Source organism: Haliotis asinina, chromosome 3 (assembly GCF_037392515.1).
Source record: "Haliotis asinina isolate JCU_RB_2024 chromosome 3, JCU_Hal_asi_v2, whole genome shotgun sequence".
NCBI lineage: Eukaryota > Metazoa > Mollusca > Gastropoda > Lepetellida > Haliotidae > Haliotis > Haliotis asinina.
Genome location: NC_090282.1, coordinates 52,139,852 through 52,154,060, shown reverse-complemented (window position 1 = coordinate 52,154,060; position 14,209 = coordinate 52,139,852). Strand labels below are relative to the sequence as shown.

The 14,209-nt window shown below is 37.4% G+C and overlaps 1 protein-coding gene across 2 annotated transcripts in view; it reads left to right on the top strand.

Annotated features, from left to right (window-relative positions):
• The window catches only part of LOC137278153 (ras-specific guanine nucleotide-releasing factor 2-like), an 802,775-nt gene that overhangs the window by 448,842 nt on the left and 339,724 nt on the right, over positions 1 to 14,209 (top strand). For both annotated transcript variants that reach the window (XM_067810323.1, XM_067810322.1), the window contains 2 exons: positions 3,312 to 3,450; positions 7,061 to 7,182. In XM_067810323.1, the coding sequence (XP_067666424.1) occupies positions 3,312 to 3,450; positions 7,061 to 7,182 (261 nt within the window). The remainder of the gene's footprint in view (positions 1 to 3,311; positions 3,451 to 7,060; positions 7,183 to 14,209) is intronic.

Here is a 14,209-nt window from a genome sequence, read left to right as displayed (position 1 = left end):
CGACACAAACAAATTCAATGAACAAGACAATTCCTTTAAATATGTGTGCCCATACATTTCATAACATGTACAAATCGTTTTCATTAATATTATCAGTTTTACTTATGTTGAATTAATCGCTCTTTATTAACCAATTCACATGGAAGTGCAATATTAGTCCCAACATCACAGGAACTAAGGCACATGTTGCTGTAATGGCAATGTGTGAACTTCTAACGCATGTATAAAAACTTTTAAAATGTGGTATACTACACTCAGTATGTCAATTTCCTATGTAAATATTATTCAAACAATCAAACCCTTTCATTGAATAAAACTGTATATATTATATTCATGTATAATATCATGTTGAACAAGGCTAAATGTAGATAATAAATATAGTTTCATGAACAAATATCTGAACGCTGCACAAAATATACATCATAATACTGTAAGTGTAATCTAAATGATAGGGCGATTGTATTTACTCTTGTTCAGTCAACCTTCACCTCGTGTGACATCACTACTAATGACGACGAAAATGGTGACTTTGCTGACAAGGGTGGCCAGAATTTTGCGAGGACTCTTCCTTTGATTCCGGAATCATTTGTACATAAATATGAAATGCAAGTAATCAGAATGATTCTGACTATCTGTGTATTGTTAAATGATTGCTTTGTAAATAACAGAAAAAGCCAGAAATACTGATAAGCACCATTATTGTTCTGTGTGATTTTTGCATCAATCTTTGCATCATGCTGCAAGGAAACCATGACAGTTTATTATGAATTATCAAATGACTGCATTGTATCTATTTTCAATTTGCTATTTGGTTCTACGTTACCCTTCCCCCTACATATTCTAAACGTATTGTGCTATTGTAAGCAATGATGAAAAGGCTGGATAGTGTAAAATTGGAAGTTTTCTTTGTTTGCATTTCAAACAAGCGCAGTCTTTCAAGCACAGCATTCTTTTCACACCTAATATCTTTCTTTTCATTTTATCTAGACAGTGGCACTGGTGACAAAGACCACTTGTAATTTGACTCAAAGATGCATTAGGAATTCATTGATGCATTTGTCACAGCTGAATATGAAATGTACGTGATGTAACTGGCGTCTCAATACTGGCCATTGTGAAATGTGATTTTGTAAACACTACCCAATACAAAAAGCACACTTCAGCGTTCCTGTAAGTGTATTTTCAAAAACACCCCAACTGATTCTGGGTTCATTAGCCACGTTTCAGAATTATCATTACTGGTGAGATGAAAACTTGATACCAATGATCATTAATATGTTAGTTTTTAAATTCAGTATTATTATTCAATAAATTCACATTTCAGAACATACAGCAAATAACGCTGTGAATCGCGATTTTGTATAGAGTGAAAAAGGGCGACATTTACGGTAAAGCCAATTTTGAGAGGATATGTTAAACACCTTAACTTCGTCAGAGAAAATAGTGAATGGTATCAAGAAGCAGGAAATTTCCCATTGATTACAAAACTGTGAAGTATATTTGTGTATGAGATATTTTGAATTTTACTGGACTTCAAAGTGAATGTTGAAGAGGAAGGACATATATGCCCCTGGCGCAACCATGGGGTTAACTAGGTTATGCTGAGATGAAATTCCAGCTCCGATACTTAGAGCATGCCTGACTGTCGGTTTTGAGGCCTTCCACTGTATTCATATTATATTCCGTAATCTTAAAATGTCTGTCAAGTCATAAACACCAAGTGTATATAAACTTTGCTAATTTGGAGAAAAAGCATTTTACTCTGTTGACCATTATGCTGTGGTACGTTTTAAGAATTACTGGTCTGCAGTTTAAAATGTACTCAATATCAAATGGTATTTAAGTATATAATCATGTGGACAATGTGATAACAGAATCTATTGTCTAAACTGTTCTGTTGCCATGCGTCGTGTCGTCACCAAAATTGAGCGTAGTCAATGACAGAACAATTTTCATTGCTGTGAATGCTGACATGTTTATTTGGCGAAAAGTGGACCCCCATGGGAGGTCACTGATACATATCTTCTGTCACAGTGGTAACAAGGCTTATGGACTTGTATCCCTTATGCTATTATAATTAAGGTTCAGTTTGTGTACACTACTCCCCCGTTACATTTTAACCAACACTGATTGCCTGAGAATTTTAAGTCCAAGGATTTGTGTTTTCTTTGTTGCAGTGTACCAGGAGGCTATCCACTTGACTTATCTTCCCCAGCAGCAGCACAGGAAACCACATAATTTTTTCTAGGATCCCCTTAAAAAATACTCTGGAATTCTTGGAGGATGGATGGGTGGGGTTTAGACTTAAGTTTTTGGAGCTAGAATTATTACCTTTGTTGATAATATGTAAACCCTAGAGATAGGTATAATTATATTATTAGTAACTGTTAGTAACTTTATCTCTGGATTGTGGTTGTCTAAGTAATCCTGTGGTTTCCACTGACACATTCACAAATGAAAATGAAAATCCCTAGTGGTAGTCCTACCCAACTGACAGTTACTTCCCCTGAACCCTGATGTCACTGCATTGTTGTTAGAAAAACATCTACCTTTAGACATGCTCGTTGTCTATTTCTCTTGTATAAGAGTGAGTGAGTTAATATTTAACGTCACATCGGCAATATCTCAGCCATACCGTGACGAGGGCACTTAAAAGAACACTTAAATGAAATATATGCACATTCTAAAAATCTGTCATCGAAGGACAGTAAAACAACTAGAATATCACAAGTTTAATCAAAACCAGCATGGAAAGTTAAAACCAATATCACTATTTAGACAATACAATATAAAAACAGGCTATAGATCGCCAACAACAGAAGGTAGATCACCACACTAGGGACCATTTAGTACCTTTGCTACCTGTATGGACCCTAGCTGGATTTACATCATCCCTTCAGCTGCTGGCAAGTGTACAAAATGCTAGCCAGAATTAAAACAACAAGAATACTATGATTAATATCCTGGTGGATTTAAATTTACTATGAATGTTTTTGGACTTGCGTACCCTCTCAGGAGGACAATAATTCATGTAGAAGATGAGTGTGAAAGCAGAAATCTCCAAGAACAGTGATAATTATGAATCATTCTGTTTCTGAAAACATGTCCTCTTGGAATATTTTTTTGTTGGTGGGCGTCATTTACAGATCTGGTAAATAATGTGCAAGTTTTTTAGTCCTCAATTTGTATGCAAACAATTTGAATGTGTGTTTGTGTTTATCAACATTTTTAAGGTGCTTGTGAGCTACAGTCCCTTTGCACTGTTTATATAAATTTGAACAGTTTTGGAGAAAAGTTTCTGTGTATTGCAGTTTCTGGGAAGCGTGGCAGTGCTGAGGCTGAATCTATCAATATTTCAACACCCCGTGGCAGTCTTGTACAGGTTGAAGGCTCTCCTCCTCAAGCTAAAGCAGGCACTGTTGTCACATCTTCACGTGCATCCAAGAGAAGGTTATCATTACATTTTAGTAAACTCAACAAAACCTAAACATTCAGTTTGATACAGTGTTTGCTAAAATGATAACAGATATGATTTATGTGTAGTGTTTATGTATATTAATTGGTGCATTGCATTAGTTTCATTTTCTGAACATTTATAAAATTGTTGTTCTGTTATGATTACAAACATCACAGTAGCTGAAGGACAGGCTTGATCAGTGTTTTCCATGTCACTGGTCAAGTGTCAACCTGCCAACTACATCAGGTGTTCATGTGAAGAAAGCATCCCATTGCCAGAATACAAGGAGCACTTAGTGTGCAGGACACCCATCTCTCCCCCAAGCAACCTAAACTTGATTTGATACCTAAATTTGATATCTCTCTCCCCCTCAAATGGACATGGAAAAGAACTAAAACACTATTCAACACTTTTCATCAAATTTTGGACAGGTATTAATCATGGTATGGATGGTCTTTTGCTGTTTAATTTCAGTTTGAGTTATAATTTGTAAATTGTAGTCCTTTAGCGGCAGAAGTTGTACATGAACAAGATATTTTATGGATTAAGCCTCTTTATTATCCATAAAGTACAACATAACTGAGTACATAAAAGTCATATGCTGCACACATGCAATAAACCCTAAAACAAATCCCATTGGCCAGTTTTCTGACCATGACCTTCATGGCCCTATTGAAATGTGGAACATTTGTCATTCATGTTTTTCCTACAAATATGCTATGAGTGTGCAGTCTTGCTATTACAATAATGAATGAAATCGGTTGCGGGCTGCCCATTTCGTCCATATTGTGGGCCAGGGTTGATGCTGTTTCATCAACGTCAACGTCTGTTGTGGGCACAGCGCCACCTCTGATGGACCCTGAGAGACCTGAATTGAGTCGAGTCATTTTTACTCGGCAGGCATAAAATCTGGAGATGACATTGTGAACGGTATGCCCAATGTTGTGTACAGGAAGTCAACAGATTTTGGGGTTGCATGGTGTGGGGTGCTTTCTGTGGGAACAACCGTTCCCGACATCTGGTCATCCAAGGAAACAGCTGCTGCTTACTGCGACCAGAAGTTCATCCTTGAAATCGTTCCTTTCATGGTGGCTCCATGGACCAGGTCTACACTTACAGCATGATAATGCTTGACCACATACTGCGATGTTGACATGAAATTTCCTTCAAAACGCTGGAGTCAACGTCATTGACTGGCCATTGAGGTCCCCTGACCTTAATCCAATAGAGCATGTTTGGGATGCACTTTGGAGAAGGCTTCGTGGTAGTAGGAACTAATCTCAGAATTTGCAGGAACTTGGCGCTGCCATGCAAGAGCAATGGTGCAGAATCCCCAACCACGTGTTCACAAGCTTCAGGCAGTCAATGAGGAGACGCTGTTTGGCAGTTGAGAATGAGCGGGGCGGCCATACACAATACTGAACTGTGAAATTTTGAATTTTTATTCTTGTGACTTGACATTCTGTATACCCATGTTTTGGAACGGCAGCGTAGCTAATGGAACTGATTGTGGCACTGTCAGTGTATCGAGTACATCACAGATCTTAGCAATGAAATAGTAACAATTTAATCATCTTACCATCTCTTATTCTTTTATAGTGCCCTGAAGAAAGAATGTGAAGTTTCTTTTTTGACTCAGTATATTATTCAGCCCTACAGTGAGTGAGCTGCTTTGAACAGCATTTCAGTTTTGTCGCATCATTTCACCCTGATATGAAAGAAACCCAGTGTGATGCAGCTGTAAATCATTTGCCTCCTAATATACACATGAGCATTAATTAAGCACCACCCATTTTCATGCTATAAGATTGTGTTTAACTCAACACACTGGTCATTCTTGATATGGAAACCAAACACATGGTTATAATTTCGTTAACTGAACCATCTAAAGTGTCAGTCCACCAACTACCAACACTGTTGCTACTTTTGGCTGTAATTCATTGATGGTCATATCAGGACACTAAAAACGTTATCAATCATGTCCAAAACTATGGTCACACAGACAATGTCTGTGGTCTAACATACACAAAGTTCTCAAAAAACGTTCACTGTTCAATCCTAAGCCAACAGTAATGGTGACATCAGTATTTGGTGTATCCTCCCCACGCATGGATAACTCCTGCAACCCTCCTCCTTATGCTGGAAATCAAGTGCCAAATGGGCATCATTGGAATCCTCTGCCATTCCTCATGAAGAGTCTGGGCTAATTCCTGTAGATTTTGAACAGCTGGATCCCTTACTTGAACTTGACGCCCCAGATGGTCCCATAAGTGCTCAATTGGGTTGAGATAAGGGCTTCTTGCAGGCCAAGGTAATCTGTCAATTGCATTGTTCTGCAAGTATGTGATAACAGCTCTGGAATGATGGAGCCTAGCATTATTGTCCATAAATACGGGCCGACTGGCAAGGGGGTGGTTATCAAAATGCGGGACAGTATCTTCCAGTACTTCCTGTTGGTATCCCTTGAATGGTGATAAGATTCAGCTTAGGAGATACACCCCCACACCATTACAGAACTTCCACAAAGAGTTCAGCAGCATGGATCATCCGTTGTTAATAAGCCTCATTACTCCTTCTCTAAACTCGCCAGTGGCCATCAGTAACATGAAGAAGAAAACAGACCAATGGATCCTGTGCCATGTCTTCAGATTGTGGTTTTGCCCTTGATTACACCATGCCAAACATTGAGCCTTGTGTCTATCAGTGAGTAAGGGATGTCTGATTGGATGACGTGCATGGAGTCCAGTGGAATGGAGCCTCCTTTGGATGGTGCTGGTTGAGAGAAAAACACCCACTCTCCATTGTTCTCTGAGATCTTATTGCATTGGTCATGGTCCTGCATCTCACTAGGCGAACTAGGGCATAGTCATCATGGGTAGTGGTCTTTCTCGGCCTTCCTGATTGTGGATGGTCCTTAATGTAATCAGTGGCCGCAGGTTTCCTTACAAGGCGACTAATGACAGTGTGATTGATATGCAATCTGGACCCAATGCTGCGAGAGGACAAACCAGCTTCATGCATACCCATAAACAGCCATCTGGTATTTTCAAAAAGCCTATGCCTTGGCATGTCCAAAAAAGTTCAATTTCAGCACTGTTCACATATTGATGTGTCTATAAGAAAGCAATGAGAATACTTTATTGCACCTTTTTATATCCCTCAGTCGCTTGTACCATGACAGAACTTTAGTATAAAAAGCATGCATTTGAGTCAGCTCGTGAATTTCATGCTAGCTGCATGTGTATTTAGATATAACTGGTTGACTTCTATGTTTTGATCCCTTTTTGTTACAATCAACAATTATTTTTGGTGGTGCTTAATTAATGCTCATGTGTATATAGAGTGGGATATATTTTGCTCTCCCTTCCCCCACTTGTTAGTTTCAGATGTTTTACAGTTGAAAAGACCAGTGAGTTTAGATCTGTATGCAGTGTAATGTGATACAGATGGTGGTGCAAGTTGGGTTGAATAAATCTGTCTTGGAGATTTCAACTAATGTTGCAGGAAATGAACAGGAACAAAAATAGCAATAAATATAAGGATAGAAACAAAACAAATGAAATGATACTATCATCTTTTCATGCATTATGTCTTTCTTTACAGGTCAAGTTCTTCTGCTGCTACAACTGCTTTTGCTGCAGCCACAGCAGGACTAGCAAGTTGTCCAGTTAGTTCAGCAACTGATGACCAAAAGGGTATTAGCAGATACCTTAGTGTAGTATCAGGTATTGTTTTTGCATACTAATTTTCATACATTTGTGAAATGTATAACTGCTGCATAATGAAAACCCTTTTCACATATTATATTTTATCTCCCTGTTGGAAATTCTGAGTAGCAAGTGTTTTGATTAAGTTGAGATTTGACCACTGGTATGATTTCTGTGACAAAAAATTAAAAACTTATGTCCACATAGTGATCTCTTCCTTGTCACCCAGGCACCAAATGATAGTATAAGGGTGCATCCTAGGAGTCTTGTCATTCTGTCATCCACTAGCAACTTCCTCTTTGTTCACTGCTTTTTCAAGTGGAGGTTTCAACTACTAATAAACATATTCTTCAAATTAACCAAACAAGCCAATAGCTTTTCTTTCTGATTGAAAATAGTGTTCTTCAGTTGGGGTCAATGCATGACTTGCAAACTGTATTACCCGTGGCACATCTCTCCTTCAAGTTGAATCATCACCACACATAGTCTGACTTCAAGGAGAATACAAGAGAACTGCAATAATTTGCTGGGTGAAAGATATTATTATCAGAAACATATACACAAAGTTTCAGTTAATTAAAAAATATGTATATTTATTTTCAATTGCAAAAACAGTTTCTGTTATCTGAACTTTGGCCATTATTATGCATATTCTGTTAAACTCACATGATCTTTCCACTCATGACATCGATATCAGATGTGCCAAGAGTCCACCACATTGCCAAAGACCATGTGCTACAGTAGTACAACACTTTTTTTCAAGACCAGTTAGCATCTTGATGCACACACCGAAGTCACACCTAACAATTATATTAAAGTATATTGAAAACACCTAAAATGATCTGGCACATTTGTTACAACCATTAAGATGGTCTTGTGAATGCATTCATGATGACACAGGCTAGGGTGTGAGAACTGTTTATTTGTTGATTAAATTGATGACAAATTGACACCCTGCAACAATGAATGGAATAATAAGAGTACAATTCTCACAAGCTGACATATAAAAGAAACACTTTACACAGTCATAAGCGATACAAATATAAACTTAGCGTATCATAAACATTGTATGAAATACGAATATGGCATTATCACATGCCTGATATTATACTTAATTGGAATGCCATAACAAACATGTATAATTATGTGTATTGTAGAAAAACTGGGTTAAATTCTATCCTAAGTACAGGGCATGGGAGTGCATAAATGTATATTTCATCATTACATACCACGTATAGAATAGCTGTGTATCGGTTAGTCTTGTAGCACATTGTTTCACTTGCCTCTGTTACGGGATAACTTTCCGACCAGGGTGACTGTTCATTGTAGTGCTAGATACATTGGGTAGGCCATGTGGTTGGTGCTAAATATGCTGGGTAGGCTCTGATTGGCAGAAACATCCGCGATCAGTAGGTGAACTTTGACCCATGTCGGAGGTCGTTCTAGAGTGCTATATAAGTGACCTGGCCTTCCGTATTCAGTTGTCTAGCTTCGGTCAACTGAGTAACATCAGGTAAAATCGCTCTTCAGATCCAGTTTCAGGCTCATTCCCTCCCCGTTTAAAGAGTGGAACATTAAACGAACATTAAACTAGGTCATGTATTGTTAGGTTTCTTTATTAGTGTTTGGTTGGGTTGGGGGAAAATTAGGAGTAGGAAACGAACTAGGATTTATAGCTTTTGTGTAACATTTGTTTAAGAACAGGGGTGGTTTAAAAATAGAAGTTTAACTGATCTGTGTCATTTATCAGTTGTTAAGTTTTTGTTTGTATTTTTCTACGTATTCTGTTTTGTAATAAATTATTGTCAGTTGTTTGCTTGTTTCTGTTAATTTCCCTACATGCCTGATTAACGAACTGGTTACTGAGTTTGAAGGTAGAGAACACATCAGCCTGAAATATTACATTCTTTTTAAAAAATACACAACGCAAAGTCCAATGAAGGTTGATTAACATCTTATTCCTACTTAATTATTTCTCAAGCTCTGCTGTCACTGGGTAACGAACATCAAAACCACGCCTATTACAGTATACTAGGTACTCTACAAATAGATATAAACATATATACCCTATGATTCCCACGGGGGTGTTGTTGTGGCATCTGACCAATATCTGGTATCAGGCTGTTCATGATATAAAACATACCATGTATACTATTTACATATCTAAATATTCATCTACGCTATTATCAGTTCAGTAATAAACAATACGATTTACTACCACTTCCACAAAAAAACACACATATGATCAAATAAGGCATTTCTTATACACATACACTCAACTCATACACACACACACACACACACACACACACACACACACACACACACACACACACACACACACACACACACACACACACACACACACACACACACACACACATACACACAGAGTACATCTGACACGTTGAGACATAATATTAATCTGACATAGATATATTTACATGTTGCGCTTTATACATTACAGTGGCATAAAAAATACATGATTACCAACCCTTCTTAATTCATTGTCCTGAATCTGTTTGATCCAAAGTGTAAGTGATAGGAAAAAACATGTGGAAACAAAAGGCTGGGATGTAGGACACCTAATTCAAAACTAGCTAATCACTGACATACCTAAGCTTACACTTTCATTGCTAGCTGTACTACCCGACACTGAAATGGACTTACCCAATGAAATAAATTAACAAAAGAAATGAGCTTTACTTACAACAGCTTAAATATCTTACGCAGCCTGAAATGAGAGATTTGATTATTATAAATCAGTAATGATGACTGGTTCATATATCTGAAATTGATGCAACAAATGGTTATTAATTACTGTATTGCCTGAAATATACAAATGACATTATTTTGAACTTGCTAAAGTAAAACAGCTAAATGATAAAACATAATCACTACATACACAACTCTACCACACATTAACAATATTATGGAACTGATAAAACCGATTATTTGAAAGCTGTCTGTATCTGTTATCCAAAGAACTTGGTTTTCCTTCAGTTGCCTACATGACAAACTTAAAAGTCTGTGTTCCCATCTTCCAATGTTGACATGAAGTCAAGACGTTAAAACTGTGACCTATTATAGCTGCCTTGGTGTTCTGTTGTCATCACTGAAGTGGTGAAAAACACGTCAAACTATCTCCCTCAAACACAGTGAAGTTATTTTCTCCATGTATTTCATATTAATATGCATGTTGCCATCACAGCTCCTTGTAAATGTTTTGACAGTAAAATCATGCCTGTATACTACATGGTTCAGAAATATGGAGGCAAGGTATTGTGAATGCATACTTCAAACTATTTCTAAATGTCGGCAAGTATGCATCAAATAAGGCAATGTTGAGGACCTTATGTGTCCACTCAAATACGTGTTAGAAAGTTATGGTTAAAATTATTGAGAATGGAATCACACTGCCATCCTCACCAGTGTTATTTATTCCTCAAAGAATTTGGTAAATGGTAAATAGCGATAATATTAATATAGTACCTATTCATAATGTGCACATATCCACCAACAGATCCATGATCTTGGCACATGTACATAAGTACATTAAAATGCATACAAAATATATACAGAGTTTAGACACTCACAATGAGTAGGTGCATAGTACATAAACAATAAAGGCTAGTGGTCATGATATTGGAGAAATAGGTAGGTTTTTAGATTTGATTTAAAAGAGTCAAGAGATTCAGAGTATTTGAGGGGGATAGTGTTCCACAAGACAGGGGAAGTGTAGGAGAAGTTCTGTATCCACAGATTTTAAGTTTGTAGTTTGACACTGTCAGGTTTAGAAGTAAACTTGCATGGGTTTCAGATATCCGTCATTTTCTTGTGACTACTGGTTTTCATATGTTTGGATAGCTCAAAATGCAGGAAACAGAAATGTTTATGTTTGTCAGTATTTTTACCCAATGGGTCTGTGATACATATTCCCTGGTCTGGCATGACTCACTTTGTGCATCCACATTATTTGACATTCAAATCATTATTACAGCCTGAACTATCCCTTACAGTACTAAGTGGTAGAACTTTGAATCATGCATTCTGTAAATTACACAGTGCATTGCATTTGTTTAAATTAAATCTATTGAGACCAAAATATACACTAATGAAAACACAACACTATGTATGTAAGTTGCAATCTGGGAATTCTTGAAGATGAGTACTGTGTATCATTTGTGTGTGAAAGATATGCGGATCTCTTAATACCAAAAATATCCAAACTGTAACTTCACAATTTTCATGGAACATGAGTTCTCCTTATGTTACCTGATTGGGGTGGTGGTGGTGGTGTCCGGGTGTTATACCCTTTTCCCTAGACAATCTGTCTTTCTACTCATGTTCAGGAAATGATGTAGCTAGATGGAGACTGAGAGATAAGTTCAGTATGATGTTCAAGTCTATTTTAGGAATAAATTCTCACACAAAGGTCCTCAGATATTATCTAATTCACCTGAACTACATATACAACACTGATTCAAAAACTTACTGGAAGAACTTCTGTATATCTCTGTATATCCATGGCTTTATGCAAATTAGTGTACGATGATATTGTATTATAATTGTCACTTTTTAAATGCCCATTTTGAAATTAGACTCAGCTTCATTATAAATGATAGCTGTCATAAAAAATAATAATAACCATAAAAAAAGAAAGTTGGGAGGGGTCATCTCAAAAGCAAAAGCAAAACCAGGACAGGTGTCGCAGATGAAGGTTAGGGTCAGTCTAGGGGATATAGATGTCAGCTAAGATATGATAATATTTTAGGGGAATTAAACAGGTGAATTACACGACATGTCATTACAGTTTATAAATAATGTTAGTCACGGTTGGTCATGCCACCTGTATATTTTGAGACATTTCATACGATCTTTATCTGTTGGTATCAGGTATCATACTCTGTCACATATCTTAACATAAACTTCGTGAAATAAATTCATGTAAGGTGTTCATCAACCGATGACACATAGTTAATACACATGAAAAAGCACAAAATATCTTTGGAGATGATCCCTTGTGCCTGTAGCCAGCGCATGCATTTCATGCCAGGTGAGTCAATGGTCTGTCGTCATACATGGCAGAGTGACCATCTATAGTCTGATCTATTGTTTTCAGCATTTAGTTATAGTTTTGCTCAATTTTACAAGTAAACATGCTTTACTGGATACACTCTTACACATTCCACTGAATGCATGCCCAGTTAGGCCGAAGTGAGTTATTTCAACATATCCTATTTGCAGAGGTATACAGAGTAACAGCCTCAAAACAGTTTTTTTTTTCTATTTCCGACATTACTTTAGTTACTTTTAACTCTTTTTTTTGTGATACTCTAGTTATCCCAGCTAACATCACATAACTGGGCCAGCACTGGCCCAGTGAAGTCAGAGCATCAGTCCCATTTAAGGCATTCCAGAACTGGGCCTGTACTATTTTACTCAGTGGCATTGAACTGGACCAGTACAGGCAGAGAACTCTGGCCCAGTACACAGCCATAACGGGTGCCTAATTTGCCCTTTGACTGGCACTGGTCCGGTTATAAGTTTAAAACAAGCTGACACCAAACAATAATCTGAAGGAGAAAAACAAAACAAAGCACAAGTTTATCCATATGAGTTTAATTCCTCCTGAATTTAACTTATGCTTTTGAATAAGATATGCAAACAGGTTTTGCGTGATCTTAAAACATGGCATATGTGATGAACCACCGAATGTTTAAAATTTTCAAAATGCTGTAGTTTCAGCAAAATTTATACTCCATGCTGTTATTCAAAATTTAGCTCAACACTTAACTTGAGTAGCAAAAGTAGTTGCTACAAGTGATTCAAAACAAAGATTGTTCCTATTAGAGTCACATTGCATCAGTTTACACTCTGAAATATGGAAAGTGTCAACCTCTACCTTTTGGCCACCTCTCTAGAACAGACGACATGGTCCTGAGATCATCTCTGACAATTCCACAGACAGTAAGTGCACTACCTGTACTGGGCCAGTACAGCATTGTAGTGTTGTGTTTACAGTAACCATTTATATGTGTCCTGGTACAGTTTTGCCTGTAACGGGCACTGGTCCATTACTGGCTCTATACTGGTGTACGTTATGCCAATACCAACAGTACAGGCCAGGACAATGCTAGCACTGACCCAGTAATATGATGTTAGCTGGGTATTTTACAGTCCATTGCAGACTGGTTCTTTAACTTGTGTCATTGTATATCAACAATATTTTTCATCACTATATGGCTGTAGTATTGCTCACTTGCTCTATGTTCTCAATATATGTACATTTCCTCTGTACAAATATAGACTGGTTGATTCAGTCTGATATGAGTTTAAGTTGTGTGTAGAGCCATCAATGTGTTATCGAACATTTTGCCTCAGTTAAATCCTGGTATGAGTTTCCTTAGTTTTTCCTCCTGGTGTGATCAGAATAATTTCTCGTTGATGCGCTTCCTTAAATTCTCCATTTTTTCCCAAATACCGAGTTGTTCATCAGTTTGTAGAGTTTTTCCTCAAAGTCACCCATGGCCTGTTCTCACAGGTCAAACTGTTCAACTGAATGTAAGGTTCCATCCAAGCACTTTGATGAGACATCAAAATCTGATATATTTTGGGTAACCTTCATTCCCAGAGATAAGTACAGTTACAGATTCAGATAGTATATGACATATTTTCTTGTGTTCATCACATTTGGTACAAGTTTTTCCAAATTGTCTAGTGTGTTCTCTCCCAACAAATCTTGCTGATTGTCTGACATCCAGTCTTGGTCCACCGTTAGTCATTCAGGAGCCAGCAGATAATTATTGTGGGAGGCATGCAGTTCTTCAGTATAGTCCAAATCCACTTCGAATATGTTTGCTCTTAAAATTTTAAGGGATAGTCGTTATGTTCTTCATTTCAAAATGTTCGCTATTACCCAACTAGAACCAGCACATGGACAAAGGTTGACTCATGGCCAAGCTAGAGGAAATGATTGGTGGGTTTATTCAAGTCATTGCCTTTCATGTACTTGATGAGCAGGTGCAAGTCGTTATCAGTTAAC